Source organism: Bicyclus anynana, chromosome Z, assembly GCF_947172395.1.
Source record: "Bicyclus anynana chromosome Z, ilBicAnyn1.1, whole genome shotgun sequence".
NCBI classification, from domain to species: domain Eukaryota; kingdom Metazoa; phylum Arthropoda; class Insecta; order Lepidoptera; family Nymphalidae; genus Bicyclus; species Bicyclus anynana.
The window spans coordinates 13600920-13622903 of record NC_069110.1 but is presented as its reverse complement, the minus strand read 5'-3'; the positions used below and the strand labels follow the sequence as shown (position 1 = coordinate 13622903).

At 35.9% G+C, this 21984-nt stretch overlaps 1 protein-coding gene across 2 annotated transcripts in view; it reads left to right on the top strand.

The window, feature by feature from the left end:
- Positions 1 to 5508: 5508 nt before the first annotated feature.
- The window catches only part of LOC112053412 (procollagen-lysine,2-oxoglutarate 5-dioxygenase), a 30059-nt gene continuing 13583 nt past the window's right edge, over positions 5509 to 21984 (top strand). The window contains exons 1-7 of one of the 2 annotated variants that reach the window (XM_024092818.2): positions 5509 to 5876; positions 7368 to 7602; positions 12391 to 12563; positions 13551 to 13718; positions 14902 to 15098; positions 16403 to 16656; positions 20440 to 20664. In XM_024092818.2, the coding sequence (XP_023948586.1) occupies positions 5807 to 5876; positions 7368 to 7602; positions 12391 to 12563; positions 13551 to 13718; positions 14902 to 15098; positions 16403 to 16656; positions 20440 to 20664 (1322 nt within the window). In that variant the 5' untranslated portion in view covers positions 5509 to 5806. The remainder of the gene's footprint in view (positions 5877 to 7367; positions 7603 to 12390; positions 12564 to 13550; positions 13719 to 14901; positions 15099 to 16402; positions 16657 to 20439; positions 20665 to 21984) is intronic. The other variant, XM_024092817.2, reaches the window with a different exon arrangement.

Sequence of the window (21984 nt, the reverse complement as noted above, 5' to 3'; positions counted from 1 at the left end):
GATGTTACCTGACCTGAATAAAATATCGAAACGTCAATTATTAATTAATAAGTTTTTGGGCGCGGTCTAGTGTGCACTGTTGGTGTACTAGCAAAGTACTATAACTGTAACTTCAACTAAATATTGCATAGTTACTGATTTAGCAGATGACTATCAAATTTTTTTTTTACAAAGTCTCCGTATAAATATTGGGAATGTTATTTTTTTCTTATTATTTTACTGTGTCTCAGTAAGAGTGCATGTATCTAATAATTAAACCTTTTCATTATTATAATACAGTTTTATTTGTTTCCAAAAACATCGATTTTCAATCTTTTTATTCGATGGATATCAGAAAAACATCGATGTTGACATCGATGTTATTTTGATATCCATCCCCACTAAGGATGATCGATATGTTCATAACATAGAATTATAATAATCTATGTTCCCTAATATAAACGGACTGCCACACCCCATGCATGCGCATTGCGCATGGCGTCTATATTGATTTTCTTAACCTTGAGTATTTCTTATAATAGCGGTAACATTTCCGACAAGGTTATTGCAAAATTTTTCATCGGTTATTGATTTTCAGAAAATGTGAACTATTCACCTGAAAATTGATCAGTAAAAATTATTCAAGCCAAAAAAAGGTGGCTAAAGTGTACACGATATGGAGTTCCCTTATAGTCCTTGGTCTATAACAACACACCCCTAATGACAGTCACAACCCATCTGGGCTGGGTGGAAAGTTAATTAGTATTGATGATACTAATTAATCAAGCCCAAACACAAGATAATTGCTGTAAATCGTTGAGCAGTTCCCTGTCTGTATTTTAGCTTCATCATCAGATCGATTTCAAACCTTCATTCATGAAATGGTGCCTTAAGATATTTAATTTAAAAAATTACGAACACATTTAGTCACCCATTTAGTTTTTGAAAGTTTTCTTATGTTTCTCCAAGATTCCATCATTAGATCCTGGCGTGATGACTATGGGACCTCATGGGGAGTATGCTTTTTAAAACAAAAAAGATTTTTTCAAATCGATATAGGCTTCTTCGAGTAATCGCTGCGCTGTAGGTAGGTACATACATACAAAAAAATACCGATCAACTTCAGAACCTCCTCCTTTTTGAAGTCGGTTAAGATATATATAAGAACTAAATATAGAAAATTAATATCCTCTGTTGCACATCACAATCACATTGTAGTGTGTATGTATTGTGATGTGCATTGTGCTCCCTATGAGTACCTATTACCAAAGATTTTACACTATAGACATGTCATTTACGCTTCGAAACTGAGGCGAACAAAGGTGGCTAATTGTCTTAATTTCATTAGTCGCGTAGTAAACAAAGAAAGTAATTTAAAACAAATATAACCTCTTACAGTATTCCTTGTAATCTTAGACCATTAATTATTGTAATATCATTTTTAACCGACTTCCAAAAAGGAGGAGGTTCTACGTTCGGCTGTATGTATGATTTTTTTTATGTATGTCCAGCGATAATTCCGTCGTTTATGGACCGATTTTGAAAATTCTTTTTTGTTTTGAAGGGTTTAATTCCAGAGTGGTCTCATTTTTTTCATGTCCGGATCTGATGATGGCATCCTGGAGAAATTGAGGGGAACTTTTGAAAATTGTAGAGACGACTAGTAGTGTGCGTTAGTGTTTCCACAAGGCAGTTTAAACCACTACAATTTTATGAAGGTCTGGAGTTGGTCTGATGATGGAGCCAAAACACAGACGATGGAACTCGTCAACAGATTTACAGTAGTTACCATTTGTTTGGGCTCGATTAATTTGTATTGATGAGAACTTTCCACCTAGATGGGTTGTAACTGTATTAAGGGTCTGATGATGAAGACGAAGGACAGTGAAGAGAACTCCTCGAATGTTCAAAGTAGCTACCTTGTGTTTGGACTTGATACTTTTATATTGATGAGAACTTTATACCCATATGGGTTGTGACTGCATTAGCGATTTGGTGATGAGTACAGAGGACAGTTAAAACAATTCCTTATTGGTTATGATAACTTTCAAGTTTTTCTGGATATTCATATTATTGTCCACACTCAGTAGGTATCGTCGTTATCAACACATATTCGACTCACTGCTGAGCTCGAGCCTCCTCTCAGAATGAGTAGGGTTAGGCCAATAATCCACCACGCTGGCCCAATGCGGATTGGCAGACTTCACACACGCAAAGAATTGAAAAAAATCTCTGGTATGCAGGTTTCCTCACGATGTTTTCCTTCACCGTTTAAGACATGTGATATTTAATTTCTTAAAATGCACCCAACTGAAAAGTTGGAGGTGCACGCCCCGGATCGGATTCGAACCCACAGCCTCCGGAATCGGAGGCAGAGGTCATATCTATATCTATACTAATATTATAAAGAGGTAAAGTTTGTAAGTTTGTAAGTTTGTCACATTTTTTAAATGGGGTAATCTTCGGAACTACTGGTCCGATTTCAAAATTTTTTTCACCAGTAGAATGCTACATTATCGGGGAGTGCTATAGGCTATATTTTATATTGGTATCATATATATTAGTCGAGTTATCACAGTTTTTGTCATACAGGTCGGACTGAAAATCCTCTTAAACAGACTTATTCGCATGCGCTGCCTTAACTATTGTGTAAAATTGAAATTAATGTATAGAGACTTTATGTATCTTTAAAAGTTCTACAAAAAAGTCCGCGACACCATATATCTATCTTCTATATATTAGCAGATATAGTACCTTTTGTGTTTTAAAAAATATTAATTTTATATACTTAGGTTTACGTCATTATTTATACAACTAAACTTAAATCCTTATTAAAATAAATTATTTAATAATCACAAGGATATTATGGAGATAAGATTTGCCCTTTACAGTATGTTAATTACTTAAATAGTTTCGGAGATAATACAAAATTTCTAAAAGACGCAGAAATTCCGCTATATGACGCCCGGCGCTTTAATTTACGTAGTTCCCGTTCCCGTGTGAATATGGGGATCAAACATAACCTATAACACTCGCAAATAACGTAGCTTTCTATTGGTAAAACAATTTTCCAAATCGGTCCAGTAGATCCAGAGATCCTACAACCACACGAACTTTACCTCTTTATATTATTAGCATAGAAATTTCTATTTCTCTTGGTTATACCACCACTCTCGAAGGACTGGACCGATTTTGCTAAGGGTAGGAGTAAGATAGAGAAGTTACAGGGTAGGGTACGGGTAGGGAAGCGTAGGGGTAGTGTAGGGGTAGGGTAGGTTTAGGGCCGGGTTTAGGGTAGTGGTAGGGTAGGGATAGAGGTAGGGTAGTGGTAGGGTAGAGGTACGGGTAGGATAGGGAAGTGGTAGGGTAGGGGTATGATAGGCGTGAGATAGGGGTACGGGTGGGATAGGGTAGGAAAAGTATAGGGTACGGGGAGGGTGGGGGTAGGATGGGGGTAGGGTGTAGGTAAGGTCGGGGTAGGGTAGGGGTAGGGTGGGGATAGGGGTAGGGTAGGGGTGGGGTGGGGGTAGAGGTAGGGTAGGGGTAGGGTAGATGTAGGGGTTGGGTAGGGTAGGGTTGGGGTAGTGGTAGGGTAGGGGTAGGGTAGGGTAGGGGTAGTAGTAAAGTTGACATCGAAATTTACGCGAACGAAGTCGCGGGCGTCCGCTAGTCTTATATATAGGTAAAATGTTATTTTTTGCTTTTTAGTTTAAGTTTATTTTTGAGTTGGAAGTCGGTTGAATTTTTTTTATTAAAATTTTTTAAATCCTACTCTCATGAATTTTTTCACACGTACCTATCCATAGACACTCGTTTAGTCGGCAGAAGGTGGGGACACTTGGCTCTAAAAAATTTAGCTCTTAGATCTTAATATTTTACAAACGGATTACGGATACATAAATCGAAAAATATTGTCAGAAGACCCCTCATATTTATCAAAGACCTACTTAACCAACGATAACGATACACCACACTACCAAATGAACGTGTAAAAAATTCATCACCAGTTCCTTGTGGACTACGGAACCCTAAAAACTTACATACTTAGGTATACATAACTATGTATAAGTAAATAAATATAATGTAGGTAAACACAAAATTGTGCATGCTTGCGCTCAGCCGCTGCCCGCTCAGTGGAGTAGCGGAGTAGCTGAAATGAATACGGATTCGGTTCGGTAGGATCACTCATTGCGGTGATTTTGTAGATGCGTCGTAACATGTCTATAGTTTAAAATATCGTCGCCTATACTATAGTGTGTTTTTTCACTACAGAGACAAAAATGACGTTTCATGTGTTGCCTGATTTTTATATGCAGTAAATAGGGACGTCACAAAATCGATATTCATGAATTAAATAATTGCTTAATATCGATTTGTCAGTTAAGGACCAAAAAATTTATTATTATTGATGAAAATATTTAACTAATTCACGATTTTATCAATGTATTCAATAAATTGTATTTATAATTCGATTACGATGAAAAGTATTTTTTGCAAACTATTAATTATTGAATATTTTAAAGTAATTTATAAGCTGTAAAAAACGTATAAGAATTATTATAGGCATGTTTATCATCATCGTCATATCAGCCGATGGACGTCCACTGCAGGACATAGACCTTATGTAGGGACAATTACGATCCTGAGCCGCCTGCATATAATAGCTAATACCTGCGACTCGCTTGATGTCGTCAGTCCACCTAGTGGTGGGTCGACCAACACTGCATTTTCTAGATCAGGGTTGCCTATCCAGCACCTTGGGACCGTAACAACCATCGACTTTTCGAACTGTGAGCCCCACCCTTTGCCACTTCAGCTTTGCGACACGTTAAGCTATGTTGGTTACTTTGGTTATTGATATCATAATTACACATTGTGTACATTTATTTTATTTCTTATGTATCATTGTATTATTTTCATCGATTTCAATCGAATAAGAATCGTTAGGACAACCTTATTCTTTATATGCTGGTCACATTATTTTTAAGTTTGACGTTTCTAATTGTCATTTCAGTCTCTCCTTTAAAAAAATAGACTTTATATCAGGGTTCCCAACTTAGGGGTTTTCCCCCCAGATTTAGGGGGCAAATAAGTGAAATGGGATTTTTTAGGGGCCTGAAATTTTTAGGGGTATTTTCAGGGATTTTTTTAAATTAATGATAATTTTAATATTTCTTTCTTGACCTAGCGACTTATAACGATATATACCTAATACGTTATTCTCCAACCACTCTGAGGCAACTGGCGGCAATTTTCATCGAATAAAAAAAAATTGTTAAATATATTCATTGTCAACATGTATGATTTCAAAAAATCTGAATCTTCAGATTAAGAAATAATATTTTGTCTGTATTAAATTAGATTAGACTTTTGAAACATATTACAGGTTATTTCTAAATTATTATGAATTTATATTTTTTAGGGGGACAACTCAATAATTAAGGCGATTTTAGGGGTTTTTGACACAAACTTAGGGATAAATATTTTGGAGAGTTGGTAACACTGCTTTATATTAGTGTACTCATCTGTGGTTGTGTTAAACTATAATGATTATGATTTAGGTATATTTTATCATTTTATCTTAGTTTGTGTCGGTGGTTGTTACTTGTTGTAGACGGTAGTGTTGCGGTGCGGCCGCGTAGGAAACAATTATAACTTATCTGATTGGTGCCCTAGAATTGAAAGCTTATCGCCATAGTTTCGGAAGCTGCACGGTATATAACGTTGTATCCGATGCCGGTGCTGTTTCAGTCAACACAATTTTTATGAGTATATAAAGTGATTCTCTCGTCGACCATTGAACCTGGATGGTGATAAATACAAAAACATGAGTGCCTTTCTTTATTTCATAGGTCTATTTTTATTATTTGCAATAAACACTGAGGCAAATTCCAGCAGTAAGTTTTTTATTTATACTAATTTTATTTAGTTAATTTGTAAGTTACGGAGAATAATCTAGAATATTAAAAATATACCTTAGCTTGCATTTCAAAGTATATCCATAAGTCACAATAAAAAGTCAATGTAAGAATCATACTTAATCAAAATAAGTATATTAGGCTGTTTAACTTTTCAATCTAACCACATGGTTATAATGAGTTTTAGTATTTACTACACTCGCATTCGTCTGTTCTTTGTATTGCTGTTTAAGATAGTGTTAATGTAAACTTAAAAACACCACTTAGTTCTCAACAACAGACTTCTTTTGAGTATTTCTCACGAGAAAATGCTATCATCATCCCCCATCTCAAACTTTTAAAGGCTTATTTTAATATACTCATTATTAGCTGTGTTCTGTGGTGTCACCCATGTGGACTATTCTTATTGAAATATTGGGTTCTCTGTGCTAAAGATGAATGCCCACCGACCAATACATCATTGGCCCCAGGAAACCAGGTATGGGTATACCTGGCTGGTAATAATTGGCTAGATAAAAGTATGTTACCTACTTGAAGAAAAAACCATTTTTTTTTTTACTCTTCTAGCTCAAAAATTAGCTGGTGTATTTAATATACTAAATATAATATTTATAGCTGTATTATTTATTTTGTATTGATTTTTTTCTGCTACCAACAAGCTTAACAAACAAACTAATCATATATTTGTGGACATTGTATGAAATTCAACAATCTTTGCTTGGTCCCATAGGGCACAAATTGAAGATGAATTAAAAATGTTGTGAAACATTGCAGTACAAGTGTATACTAGTGGAATTAACAATTGAATAATCTTTAATACCACTTAAAACTTATATGGTTTAAGTTTTCTCATTATATTCTCTAGTAACTGGAATGTTTTGAGGTTGTGATGATGAAGTATATATTCATGAGCTTCAGAGATTTGTAATGATTGTAAAAATAACCTATATTCACCTCACTACTGAGCTTGAGTCTCCTCGCAGAATGATCCACCATGCTGGCCCAATGCATACGGCAGACATCATACACATAGAGAGTTGGAGGTGCATGCCCTGGACCGGATTCGAACCTACACCCTCCAGAATTGGAGGCAGGGGTCATATCCATTGGACATAAAAATAACCGAAATCTGGTTGTTAACTGTGGCCCTCATAAAAAAGTTCAGTAACTCTGCGAGCAATGAAGCGAGCTATGCTTGGATTTTCTCTGCGTGATTGAATCAGAAATAAGGTGATCCACAGAGTCAGTGACATAGCTCAGTGAGTTGCAAAGCTGAAGTGGCAATAGGCAGGGCACATAGTTAGAAGAGCTGATGGACTGGTCCCAAGGTCTTGGAATGGCGGCCCACACTGGAAAGCGCATTGTTGGTCGACCCCCCAGCTTGCAGACTTGGCAGCTTGAGACTGTTTTGTTTGGACATCCATGCAAGAGATGATAATGATGGTGTAAAACAATCACTTTTATTTGCAGATCCAGCTGTGAAGATCTTCACAGTGGCTACAGAAGAGACCCATGGCTTGCAAAGGTTCCTGCGCTCAGCTAAATTGCATGGCATCGATGTTGAAGTACTGGGCATGGGACAGAAGTGGTCTGGAGGTGATATGAACCACCCAGGTGGCGGTCAGAAAGTCAGGCTGCTGAAGCAGAAACTTTTCTCCTTGCAGAAATTACCTGACAGAGATCAAATCATCATATTCACTGACAGGTATGCTAGAAACTATAGGTTTATTTAATTTATTTATTATCACATTCATAAACTGAATTTGATAATAATAAAATCATGCAATTTTATTTAAAATCACATTTATAAAATATCCGTAATACAAGATTTCTATATATAAAATTTATCTTCTTCTGATATTTGTTAATATTTATTAGGATAAATATTGTGAGGAAACCTGCATACCAGAGAATTTTCTTAATTCTCTATGTGTGTGAAGTCTGCCAATCCGCATTGGGCCAGTGTGGTGGACTATTGGCCTAACCCCCTTCTCATTCTGAGAGAGACTCGAGCTCAACAGTGAGGCCAATATGGGTTGATAATGATGACTTATGATTATAAACTTATGATTTGCTAATAAGCATTATAGATGAATACTCCTATGATCATGTAAATTATAAAAAAGTCTGTATCTTTAGAACATACAATTTCAAGCAGAAGCTCATTAGTTTCAGTGTTCATGTTTTATTATCATGTACCTATTGTTATCTCTAATTCCAAGTACTTCAGAGGTCAGCACATACAGTAATTGAACTAAAAAAATACATTTATCTTCATTGAAATGTAAATAATAATACTTTTCAATCTTTATCTGAACAATAACAGAACCCTGCGGTTTCACCCGTGTTTCCTATGCCTATGGGAGTACATGGATACAATGTAGCCTATGTTACTTCCTGATAATGTAGCTTTGCATTGGTGAAATATTTTTTCAAAGTGGCTCAGTTGTTAAAGAGCCTTATTCAATTCCAAGAATCAATCAAATCTTTCTAGTACGAGATCCGGCATAAGGAATATACAGGGTGTTCTAAAATTAATATTTTCGGAGTAAATAATATTTCTTTTGTAAATAGATCTTAAAATGTGTTCCTTATACGCGTACTTATAATAATAACTTATGTATATTTTAAAATGTAACGTCGCTTTGTTACCTAAAGGCGTGTGTTACATGGATAGTCGGCATTATTTGAATTACTTTGTATGAAAACATATTTATTTTTGTTTTTGTAGTTACTAAAATATTAGTTATGCAGTTCGTATCCTATAAGTGGTCTCGTTAATACCTTGAAGTTATGGGCAATACTCCCGAGCAACCTGTATTCTCGTATTTCTAATGCCGGATCTTCGACCATTCCGCCAAAACTAGCTGACGCTCCGCGGTTTCACCTGAGTAGTTCCCATTTCCGTGGGTATACCGGGATAAAATATTGCCTATGGTACTCGCTGATAATGCTACTTTTCGTTGGTGAAATAATTTGGCTATTCAAAGCTAACAAATAAACAAACAATCGAAGGATTTCTCTTTTTAATATTAGTAGGTATAGATAGTTAAATATAAAAAAAAAAACTATTAAAAATTTAGACAGTCAGACCTCATTCGCACGAGCTAATACAGCGATGCGTTAAAACCCAGTGTCGGCGGGCGTAGCGTATACCAAAAAGTTGAAAGAAGGTTTATTTCCAACGCCCAAAATTGAAAATGCTTGATAAAAAAGCGTTGTGTTTTGAAAACGCTGTCGTGTGAACATATAGGTACTTTGGAATGGATTTGTTGTATTTGAACGCTTTTTTATCGTCCGTTAAAAAAGCTCTCGTGCGAATGAGGGCTTAAAGTTAATTCAATAATCCACATGGTAGTTATCTCATGAGCAAGGATGTCATATGCGATGTCATTAGTTATTCTAATGAACATGATTACATTACAGTACAAAACAGGAATGCAAAACTATTCATACAAAACTATTATGGTGCAATGACTTTCAATTAGGGTCAATAAATCTAGACACTGTAAACTGAGTCGAATTTATTTATGAATCGTATTTCCGTAGGTACATACTTACTCGTGTTATAACAATGCCCAGTCAGATAAAGAATAATTTGAGTTTGATTTTGTTAATTTTATTTAGAAATAGACTAATTGTAGTCCACGAAAAACTATCATCATCATCACTATCAGCCGATGGACGTCCACTGCTGGAGATATGCCTCTTTCCCTGCAACCCGCTTGATGTCCTCGGTCCAACACTGCGCTTCCCGGTGCGGGGTCGCCATTCTAACACCTTGGGACTCCAACGTTCATCGGCTCTTCGAACTAATTGGCCTGCCCATTACCACTTCAGCTTCGAGACTCGCTGAGCCATATCAGTGACTTTAGTTCTGCGGATCTTCTCATTTTTGATTCGTTCACGCAGTAAAACTCCATCGCCCGCTGAGTGACTTTGAGCCTTCTAATAAGGCCTATAGTTAGCGACCAAATTTTGCAAACAACCTGTACCAACTTAGATATTCTTCACGAACCACAAAGTAAAGTGCTAAGGAGCGTAAGACGTAACTCTTTTAGGTGGGAACCTCTTTCCAGCATGGACTGACGCACTTTTCCCGATCCCGGGCACCCAATTTTATAATTTTGTTGGCTCTTGAGGTTCACAATGTCATGTCGGCGTTTTTACGACGACCTGAGAGTTTCACAGGGGTCACAAAGCTATGAATACATATTTAAAAAACGGCCAACAGCGTGTAGTCCAAAAACGTGTTGTAAAAAATACACATGTATGGGAAAAAGGATCTTTCTAGTTCAAATAGTCTGCGGAGTGACGGACATACGGACTTGGCGAAACTGCAAGGGTTTCTCGTTGACTACGGAACACCGATCTCCTATTAAAAAGTGGATGCACAATCAGCGACCAAAAAACGTCCCCACTCAATGAGTGCCAAACACAACTTCTTGGCACTCAATTCAAGTAGTCGCATTTGCGAATTCAAACTTAAACTCTATACTTAATTTAATTTTGTTAAATATTGGACTATATTTAAAGGCCTTTAGGTATAATTTTCTTTACCAATAATTCTAAAACAGTCAAAGAAAAATTGGCCAGTTTTTAAGTGAAATTTTCGACATGATTGTGCGTCCTTCTATTCTAAGAGGTCAATGCTACGGAACTCTAAAAATTAACTCCCACTGCTTAGCGTTTCATCAATCGTAATAAATTCAAAAACGGATTTTTATACGGTTTTCACCAGTGATTTTTCTGAAATACCTACGATAGTAAAGATTGATGAAGACGTCGTAAAAAATCATGGCGACCAACAATGTTCCGCTTACATCACTAGAATTATAATAATACACTATGAAATTAGATCATCGCTGCGTGTATTTCAACTAATCGTAGAACGAGTAAAGGTATTCTGTGTAGGTAAAACCCACTAGACTACAAAAAAATAACCAGTGATTGGTTCATTTCACTGGTTATTTTGAATACCGCTGAATACGTAAATAACGCTGAAAATATGCCGTCATTTCTTTTTAATCATCCATACACTATACCAAAGCCGTACATTAATACCATTATCAACTCATATTCGGCTCACTGTTGAGCTCGAGTCTTCTCTCAGAATAAGAAGGGTCAGGCCAATAGTGCTTTTGAAGCTTGGTGCTCCATTACCCTATCCTGTAAGAAAGGAGGCATGAGGATGATGTCTTGTAGCAGGGCAGTTAAAGTAGGCTGATAATGATGCCTCAATAGCACAGTGGTAAAGAGGCCGGACTCGTCACCGAGAGGTGGTGGTTCGATCCCCGTTCGCTAATCTATTATCGTAGCCAATTGTAACACAGTCTTTTCCGCAAAGATTTTATACAATAATTTATATAAGTCACTATATGAGGAGATACGCAGAAGAGTCAAAATCAACGACATAGTTCAACTTGTCGGGAAGCTGAAGTGGCTATGGGTGGGGCACATAGTTCGAAAAGCCGATGAACGTTGGAGTCCCAAGGTACTGGAATGGCCGGCGCGCACCAGAAAGCGCAGTGTTGGTCGACCCTTCACCAGGTGGACTGACGACATCAAGCGAGTCGCAGGGATTCGCTGGATGCAGGCGGCTCAGGATCCTGATGTTTGAGAGTCCATACAAAAGGCCTATGTCCTGCAGTGGACGTCCATCGGCTGACATAATGTTGATGAAGTCACTAGCGTGTCGAAACTAAGAGTGGCTAATACATTTCATTTAGTCGCATAGTAAACAACGAAAGTTGTTTAAACAAACAACCTAAATATTGCCTACAATGTCGAGTTGTGTGTTCAGGAAGTGTAAAAATTATATTATACACAAATATATAATGTAAGTAAACACAAAATTGAGAAATAGTGCGCTCAGTGGAGTTACTGAATTCGGATCACTTTTTGCGGTTTTGTAGGCACGTAACTTAAACCACTAAATGATGAATTATTATGATGAATATTGGTAAAGAGATAAATTGGATCTTGGTGGAGAAAACTACTTATTAACCTGGAAAAATTCATTATTCCCGAGGGATTTTTAAAAGTGGAATTTCGTGCGAACGGAGCTGCGGGCGTAGGGTAGCATGTCATAGCTCAAATAATAGACCTTTTTACCCGACTGCCAGAAAGGTAATGTTTTGGCTTGTGGGAGACTTCGGCCGTGGCTAGTTACCCTAACGACAAGCGATTTATCGTTTCGCGTGTAGAAACCGAAAGGAGCGTGGATTTCATCCTACTCTTAACTAGTTAGCCCGCTTCCATCTTAGATTGCATCTTCATTTACCATCAGATTGTAGTCAAGGGTTAACTTAGAGAGAATAAAACAAAAACGAAAAGCGATATTTGTCATGATACAAAACCAAATGGCTTACCAGTGGAACAATGACGCAATTAGTTGTAAACTTGTAAGCGTTTGTTTTTGTTCTGTGTTTAATAAACTGTAATGTTGCTGGTTTGAGATTGCATCAACTCATAACTGACTGCTATTTTTCAGCTATGACGTAATGTACTTGGCGGGACTGAACGTAATTGTGGACAAATTCAAAAGTATGGACGCACGAGTACTGTTCGCAGCGGAACCTTTCTGCTGGCCTGATGCGAGTCTGGCCAAGAAGTATCCGAACACTACTGTTATGAATCCATATCTGAACTCTGGAGGAATTATAGGTATTATAATAAGAAATGTTTAAGGATGGCCCCTCACTGGCAATTTTTGGTTGGCCGACTATCGAACAACTAAGTTGCCAACGCTTACAACTTAGTTAATTATTTTATAAATTTAAATATGTTCTTCTATTTCGTGGACATATTCCAATACGACAAAAATATTACCAAGATTTCATGATATTTTCAATGTCGAGAATAGGGATGATGACAGTTTTTTAAATTGTATATAAATTAAGAGTATACTAATAGTAAAGCAATTTTGTAAAAGGAACAGGGTATCTGCGATCATTACTTTCGTTAGATTTGTATGCGCGTTCAAACAAAATTACTAATATCTTTGTTATTTGTGCGTTTATGCTTATAGTTCATATATATTAAAAAATGTCACAATTAATGTAGGAAGCTAAAACTGCATGAATTTTCATCTAATTACGATAAAATATTTTTAATAGATTTTGAAATTTTATAATCTCATTTATTTTGCAAATATCCAGACTTTTTATGTATAAATTAGTTAACATTGACCCTATTTACCCGAATGTATCATAAAAATCAATATATTCAAACCTAGTCATCATCCCCATTGTTGTATTGTCAAGATCATTAGTTAAGAGACAGTTTACACGTTAAAAATATTATTACACGTGCAAAGTATTATTTACTATTCTGTAACGATGATTTGTATAACTCGCAAGTGCAAGTTTTGAATTCGCCTCTATCTTTCTTATTCTACAGTATCGTGTTGTAACTCTTCAAAAATTCAAAATTCAAAATTCATTTATTTCAAGTAGGCTCAGTTTACAAGCACTTTTGACACGTCAGTTGACTATTTGTAAAGATTCTACCACCGGTTCGGAAGGCAGGTTCTGCTGAGAAGATACCGGCAAGAAACTCAACAGTTGCTCTGTCAGTCTTCACAAAGTCATTGTCGTGTATACCTGGGGTACGAGTAAGTTGTCATTTAATTTATTGGTATTTTCTTTGTAGGTTATTTGACTGAACTAAAGAAAGTGTTGAACTACAAAGAGATACGCAACCGGGACGATGACCAGCTGTTTTACACTGAAGCATTTTTGAACGAGGACCTGAGACTTACCTACCGGCTCGCTCTCGACCACAAGTCGCAGATATTTCAAAATCTCAACGGTGCCTTGTGTAAGTAACATTTAGCTCCCTGTATACACTAATATATTGAGCCGTGTATATGACCCCTGCCTCCGATTTCGGAGGGTGTGGGTTCGAATCCAGCCCGGGGCAAAAACCTCCAACTTTTCAGTTGTGTGCATTTTAAGAAACGTGTCTCAAACGGTGAAGGAAAACATCGAGGAAACCTGCATACCAGAGAATTTTCTTGATTCTCTGCGTGTGTGAAGTCTGCCAATCTGCATTGGGCCAGCGTGGTGGACTGAGAAGAGACTCGAGCACAGCAGTGAGCCGAATATGGGTTGATAATGATGATACACTAATAAGGCCCTAACTCCTTTTGTTCTGAGAGGAGGCTCGTGATCAACAGTGAGCCGAATGTGGGCTGTTAATGATGATGATGATGACAATATGATGATTGACAATAACATGATTGATTGATGATAATACACTTATATCATTATTGAAGGCAGGCGTCCACATAGACGCATCTGTATGACTTTCAATCATTGATCTCTTATAATAAAAGGATGTACAATCATGTAGAAAATTTCTCTTAAAAACTGGCCAATTTTGCTTTGACAGATTTTAAAATTATTGATAAGGAAAATTATACCTTAGGTCCTTTAAATATGGTCCAATATTCAATGAAATCACAAATTCAGAGCAAATTCAGACTTAAGGCTTGAGTTTAAGATTAAATTTGCGAATGCGATTACTTAAATTGAGTGCCAAGAAGTTGTGTTTGGCACTCGTTGATTGATGACGTTTTTTGGTCGCTGATTGTGCATCCATTTTTTATTAGGAGATCGATGCTTTCAATACAAAGAATACTACGAACAAACTTTGTTTGATTGAAATATTCTCTGTAGGTGTGAGTGATTATAAAAAAAAAAACTTTCTTACAATCATTAATTCATTTAATTATTTTATTTTAGGTTATAATCAAATCTATAGTCTGGTATGTTCGTTAATAACACTCCCATGATATGCGGGCGACAGGGGGAAAAACTGCGCGTGTGTGAAATCGTGCATGCGGGGAAGTGACGTGCATCAGACGTGGGTTTTTTATTCATCGCTACACGCCCCCCGGCCCGCGCGCAACATCGGGAGTGTTACGAACGAAGTTTCCAAGCTATAAATCAGCACATGTATATTATTTATGTACCTTAAGTATTGGTTTATCTCTTTACAGCTGATGTGCAACTTATAACAAATTCTACAACGGAAAGTCCATATTTGCTAAATGTTGTGACCAATGAACGCCCTTTAATCGTCCATGGCAATGGACCATCAAAAATTACTTTGAACCATTTTTCAAACTATTTGAACAATGCTTGGTCGGTTAAAGACGGTTGCGTGCTGTGCCAGGAAAAAAAGATCGAATTGAACGTAAGTATCTATATATTATTATATATTGTACTAGCAGACGCCCAATCAATGTAAAATCTATGTAAACTTACAAATAAAAGTCCTTAAAAAATTCAAGATTAAAAAAAAAAACCTCTATTACATCACTTTAGGGGTTGAATTAAAAAAAAACTTGAATCATTATATTTCGTATTTTTTTTTTATAATTTATGAAAAAATTTTTAAAACTGTAATTTTAAAAATCAAGGACTTTCCTTACAAACTTTCAACCGCTATTTCTTATTTTGTTATCGCAATAACCTTGTCTCAAATGATCTCAAACTGTGAATTCATTCAGTAGTTTCAGCGCTATGCCCGGGTGATCACAAAATACCGACAGACAGACAGACAAAAAAAAAAATTTTTAGTTTCAATATCGATTATATAAACAAAAAAAAATCAAAGTATCTTCAATGTACGAATTTGACCTGTTACAGTTTTATTATAAGTATAGATATTATTGGGGTCCCAAGGTGCTGGAATGGCGACCCCGCACCGGAAAGTGCAGGGATGGTCCACCCCCCACTTGTGGACCGATGTTATCAAGGGGGTTGCAGGGACTAAATACTGACAGTTCGAATTTGTGATGTTTGGAAGTCTATACGAGAGGTCAATGTTCAGCAGAACTCCTATTGGCTTTAAGTGATGATGATCATGATGATGATGATGGTGAAGATAATGATGATGTTTTTATTAAAATACCATCAAAAAGTTGTTCAATTTAAAATGTAAGGCGGAACTAGTACTTAAAATTAAACGTCAAGTTATGTCATAGTGATAATTGAAGTTGAAACCTTAAAATTAAAGGATTCCAAACGCGCCTTGGTCCGAAAAAAGCCCAAAACAAGCCATGTTTTTTTTGTGTACCACCATTTTACATAGTCGTATAGTGCAATTCAATTTACAAGTATAAGCTTGTGTATGATATATTGAATAAATAAAATATTTTTAAGAAAAAAATTCAACGGACTTCAAAATTCAAATAAACTAATAAGCGAAAAATAACATCGTGTGCGGCTACCTTCTGATCAGATCAGCGCCACACTACGGGAAATTTAGTTATTTTTATTTTTACACAAAATTACTGAACCGTTTTTCATGAAAATTAAATGGTACCGTTATGGAAGTATAAATAAAACAAAACAATAATCTTCAAAATTTGTTAAGAAATTACGAAGTTATGAGATCCTCTTTCTTTTTTTGAAGTTGGTTAAAAAATGCTTGTAAACCAAGCCAAGGAGTAAATGAATTTTGAATTTGGACTTTCAATTCTTATTTGATTCCAGGATGATGAATTGCCGACTGTTATGCTAGCGGTATTCATAGAACAGACAACTCCCTTTATGGAGGAATTCTTGCAGCAACTCTTGGACATAGACTATCCTAAAAAGAAGTTACATCTGTATTTACATAACAATGTGGAATATCATGAGACCCAAGTTGCCAAGTTCTTCAGTGCATATTCCAGGGATTATCTCAGCGCCAAGAGTATTAAACCAACAGATTTCATCTCAGAAGGTGAAGCCAGGAATATTGCAAAGTGAGTTAATACAATTTTTGTTTATATATTAAGCACAGATTAAAGAATAATAGGCAGATAGAGCGTACGGAACAAGGCAGTGATGCGGACAAGTGCGAGTTGAACTCGCGTGACGAGGGTTCTGAACGTTGTTAATCTATCATGTTTTTGAAAACTGACCTGAAATTGTTATTATACGTATATTTTTTTTCGTTTCTTCTGGAATTATTTTACGTACGTTACGTAAAATATTTATCTAAACCATAAATTATGATAATAGTATAGTAGTATTATATTTAACAAATTAACCCACATCCAAATTTCAATTGGATTAGTCCAGTAAATTAGGAGTAAACAGACCTACCTTAAAATGAACGGAACCCTTATGTGCGCGAGGCAATCCGCCTCACGCACATAAGGGTTCCGTTTTTGTACTACGTACGTTCAGAACCCGTAAAACGAATACTTTCTCTAGTCAGTACAACATGAAGCGTCACATTAGTAATTTTCAATGTCGGTGTTTGTATAAAACTGAATTCCAGTTCGAAGTCGCGAGCGTCTGCTAGTAGGTACATAATTTTACTTTTTTGCTAGTAGGTAAATAATAGGTACGTATGCGTTTACTTCTAACATTTTTTTTCAACGAGTTTCTTTTTAGGTACTTATTGTACCTATTCTCATCAACATACGAATGTCTACCTAGGTATGCTAGTCAACAAAAGATCTAAACAAAACACAACATAATATAAATAATTTTTTGTATCAAAGTTAATAGTCAAGCAGACGCGGTACAAGAATATTTCTTATCTAAGCTCCGCCCAGTTCAAAATTTCTAGGAAATTAGCGACTGCCGACTACATTTTAAAATTAGGGCTTTTAGTATTTTTAAAAATAACGGATTATCGATATTTTTAAATATGTATTCAATGTCGGACTTTGACATTATCTAAACAATATCTATCGATATTTTAATGAAACTTTAATATTCGCTATTTTTACGTAAGTTATTAATGGTCTAAGATGTAAGTAGATTTTAATTTTAGGTACATAACGACGTGGTATCTGGGCATCACCCCACTGGGTATTTTATACATATAATATAACTTTATATTTCGTTTAAGGATAATATGAAAATCATTAATCTAAAAGAGGAGAATCATAATAATATTGTGCAAATAAAGTACAGTACCTAGGTTATGTTTACGATTGCGGTAGTTTAAATAATTTGCGAGAAAATATCAGAAATAAAAAGTTGTTAAAAAAAATCTACATTAATACAATATCGAACTATCGTACAAAAAATATTAGTAACTAGCAGACGCCGCTTGGTTCCCGTTCTCGTAGGTATGCGGGGATAATATATAGCCTACATATAGCCTTCCTCGATAAATGGGCTATCTAACACTGAAATAATTTTCAAATCGGACTTTTAGCGCGATTAGCGCGTGTAAACAAACAAACTCTTCAGCTGTATAATACCTATTAGTATAGATAAATATCGATATTTCGATATATTGATATTTTATTAACAACCCTAACTACCGCGCCACGGAGGGTGGTGGGGGACGAGGGACGGCGGCCGCCTGGCTGGCGCCGACGCCATTCGGCCATTGCGAAAAAAGCATCGGAAGAGGAAATGCGTAGACGCGGTTTTGCTCAGTTCCCTCGCTTTTTCGGGAATGTACTGTAGTCTGTAGTGTTTTTCGTATTACTTATTTATGTAAAATGCTTCATTTAAAAATGCAACGTTCATGGCTCACTATTCAAGAGTACCCGAAAGTGCAACGCGTATCAAGCTATGAGCATCGTTGGCGAATCGGCGACCCATTGTTGGGTCCAGAAGGTATGCGTCACAATATTATTTCTAATATATTCAAACTAGTGGACTTCCGCGACTTCGTCCGCCCTTGGATCTCTCTAATCCGGCTCTATCGCAGAATCCGTTCTTAGTTCTTGCCAATTTTCAGCTTTGTACCTATTATTAAGCGGTTTTCGAGTTTCGTGATTTACCTAACTTCAATTCAATACTTTGAAAATGAAATTGTAAAAGTTCAAATACCTATGCCGCACATAATAATTTTTAATTTTCAAAGCCTTAGCAGTTGTAGAGAATCGATGTGTAAGTAGGTATTGTGATTTGTGTTACACATCTTTCCCGCCAAATACAAGCATCTTGTTGCCGCCATAGTACCTACCTATAGTAGCGCCACCAACCATCATAATAAACTACTTTATTTATTTGACTTCCGGATGTTATACTTAAATTCAATTAATTCACCATGATATTAATCTGAACAGTGTAGATATTCATTATTGATTATTTACGTAAATATAATCCAGGTCTTTTTGGTGGTAATCCTTCCCGCCAAATACCTATTAGCTTCTTGTTGCCGCCGTAGTAAGTACTAGTAGACTAGCGCCACCAGCCACCTTGTTAAACCACCTTGTTATTTTAATCATTTTTAGATCCGGATATTATATTTATACTACAACCTTTATTGAGGAATACTGTTTACCAACAAATAAATTAGAAATGAAGGTAAAAAAACTCATGTCATTTGATAACTTATTTATTTTAAATTATGTATGGTTTGTTTATAAAATGTTATATTAAATTTATAAACCATATCTAATTGTTCTAAGCTTATTAATGAAATTTATTTTCATTATTTAAAGAACAAATTAATTACAATTATTATTAGGTGTGAAATGACTCTGTTGTACACTCGTTTTAAATTTCTTTGTTGGTAAACAGTACTCATTAAGAACGGCTGTAGTATAAATTTAATTAATTCACCATGATATAAATCTGAACAATGTAGATATCATTTATTAATTATTTATATAAATAAATCCAGGTATTTTTTGGTGGTAATCCTTCCCGCCAAATACGTACTTATTAGCTTCTTGTTGCCGCCGTAGGTACTAGATGTTATAGTTAAATTTAATTTATTCACCATGATATTAATCCGAACAGTGTAGAGATTAAGTATTAATTATTTACATAAATATAGTTAAATTCATAATTAGCTATTTAGTATAACAATTATTGTGACGTCACGTCATGTTTTTACATTGCATTTTATTTCTTAACTTTGTGTTTCGATAAATTAATGTTTTATTATTTGTTTCGTATCAATTTCCGGAATCCATCTTGTGCTTCTCTCAAGATGGATTCCGGACATTGATGAAAAAATAATAGGTAAGTTTTATTGGTAGTTAGGTACAACTCTCTATTGTTATGGTTATTTCATTTTAATAATATTATTAAAATGTAGTTATACATCGTTTAGATACATATTGATGTTACCAACATTAAATACCTACTTACTTTATAAATATTATAAAATAGAAGGTTGTCTGGCAGAATTATTCATTTTACCGCATCAGCGTGTGATAGGTATTAACAAGGCGGAAGCTCTGCCAAAATTGTTATCGAATAAAATTGTGTGCAGTGAAAATAATAATTTAATTAGCTAGTTACCACAGTACATGTAAACTCGTAACTGTAAATGATTTCGTCTTCCATGATCTCCGTTTTCTTTTGTTTTAATTGAAACCTCAATAAATCGAAAATAAAAGACTCATAACCCTGGTGTTGTGGTTCGATCCCCCCACCCTCTGTTCTATATTCTGGTTATATGGTTTATTATTTAGACGTCCTTTATCCGGCCCTGTCGCAAATGCTGTTCTTAGCGGACCTCTACTATTTATAAACTGCCTCCCTACCAAATTTCTTTGTAAAGCGGTTTTTGAATGACCTTTTGCATTTGTAATATTAAGATAAGCAAAATTCTGTTTCAGGGGGCGATGCACCAATAGCGAATGCGACTACCTATTTTCAGTGGATAGCTTATCACGACTACAACCAACGACTCTTCGCTATTTACTGTCGACTGGTTACGATGTGGTTGCGCCCTTGTTGGTCCGTACTGGTCAGTCTTGGTCCAATTTTTGGGGGGCCATCAACTCAGCTGGGTATTACGCTCGCTCTGCGGACTATATAGACATTGTCTATAGGAATATTGTGTAAGTATCCTGTTATTACCTTATGGTTCGCGCGCTGGAGCTTGGTGCGGGTGACAGTTGCCGTATGACGTTCATAATACGTACTGTTATCGTGAATCGCGGCAAACTTTCAATAGTTAAATGAATTTGCACCTTGCTATAGCGCACGAGCTATTAATTATTATCATTAGATTTTATTAGTGTTTTTATTATAGGATAGTGCGGGTGACAGGTGTCAGAAGTCTTACTTTGACATAATATATCGAACTATTAATTTGTATTACCTGTGCAAATAAACATTAGGATTAGAAATGGTGACCCATTAATTAACAGTCGATGCAGATGAGTTGAAGACGAAAATAAAGCTTTAGCAAGAAATGAATGACACTGCTATTTCTAATCCCATTCTATAAACACACGGGTAGTACATGTGGTAGTTATACAGGATGCTCGGGAGTGTTTCCCATAACTCAGGGGCACTGCCGTCTTAAACTAGATTTGGGCCCTTGGTCACACGAGAATATGGGGCCCTTTTGGACAGTAAAAAAAGCGAATTATACTTACTTTTTTTACCAAGTATGTATGATATAATAATATGTCATTAATGATCTTAGAATGCTACTGGTTTTTTGGTTACGATTAGGATAACGGTTTCTTTTGGGATTTCTGTTGAGCAAAATCTTCTACTAGGTATATCCATCAAGTCAATATTTTGAAGGATATTAATATTGTCAGACCTTCGGGGCCCCTGTGAATGAGGGTCCTGGACACGGGCCCTGTGTGCCCTTATGGTAAAGACTGTATTTTTCAGGGCTTATATTCTTTACCGAAATTAAAATGTTCAAGGAATATGTGTTCTTAAATTAATATTTTCGGGTAAATAATATTTCTTTTGTAAATAGATCTTAAAATGTGTGTTTTTTATACGCATCCTCATAATTATGACGTAGCCAAGTTTGACGTATTTTAAAATGCAAGGATAGATAAAGGCGTGTGTTACATGGATCTGCTCCTATAACTGGACTGGTCAACACCTTGAAGTTATGGGAAATACTCCCGGGCACCCTGTATAAATCTTCTTTATTTAGAGGGTTTTACTTAGCATGGGTACGGTGACAGTCGCCTGTATGCTTTTCATATTATGTACCATTATGGTGAATCGCGGCAAACTTTCAAGAGTGAAACGACTGTCACCCGCACCATCCTACATGAAACGAACTGTAATATTCCTTATTACCAAAGTCTAGCTATTCGCACAATCTAAAATTAAGCTTCCTTTTTTGTACAAAAAGGAAAATAAAACTATATTTTCAATTGTGCCGCCATTGCTAGTCATTAACC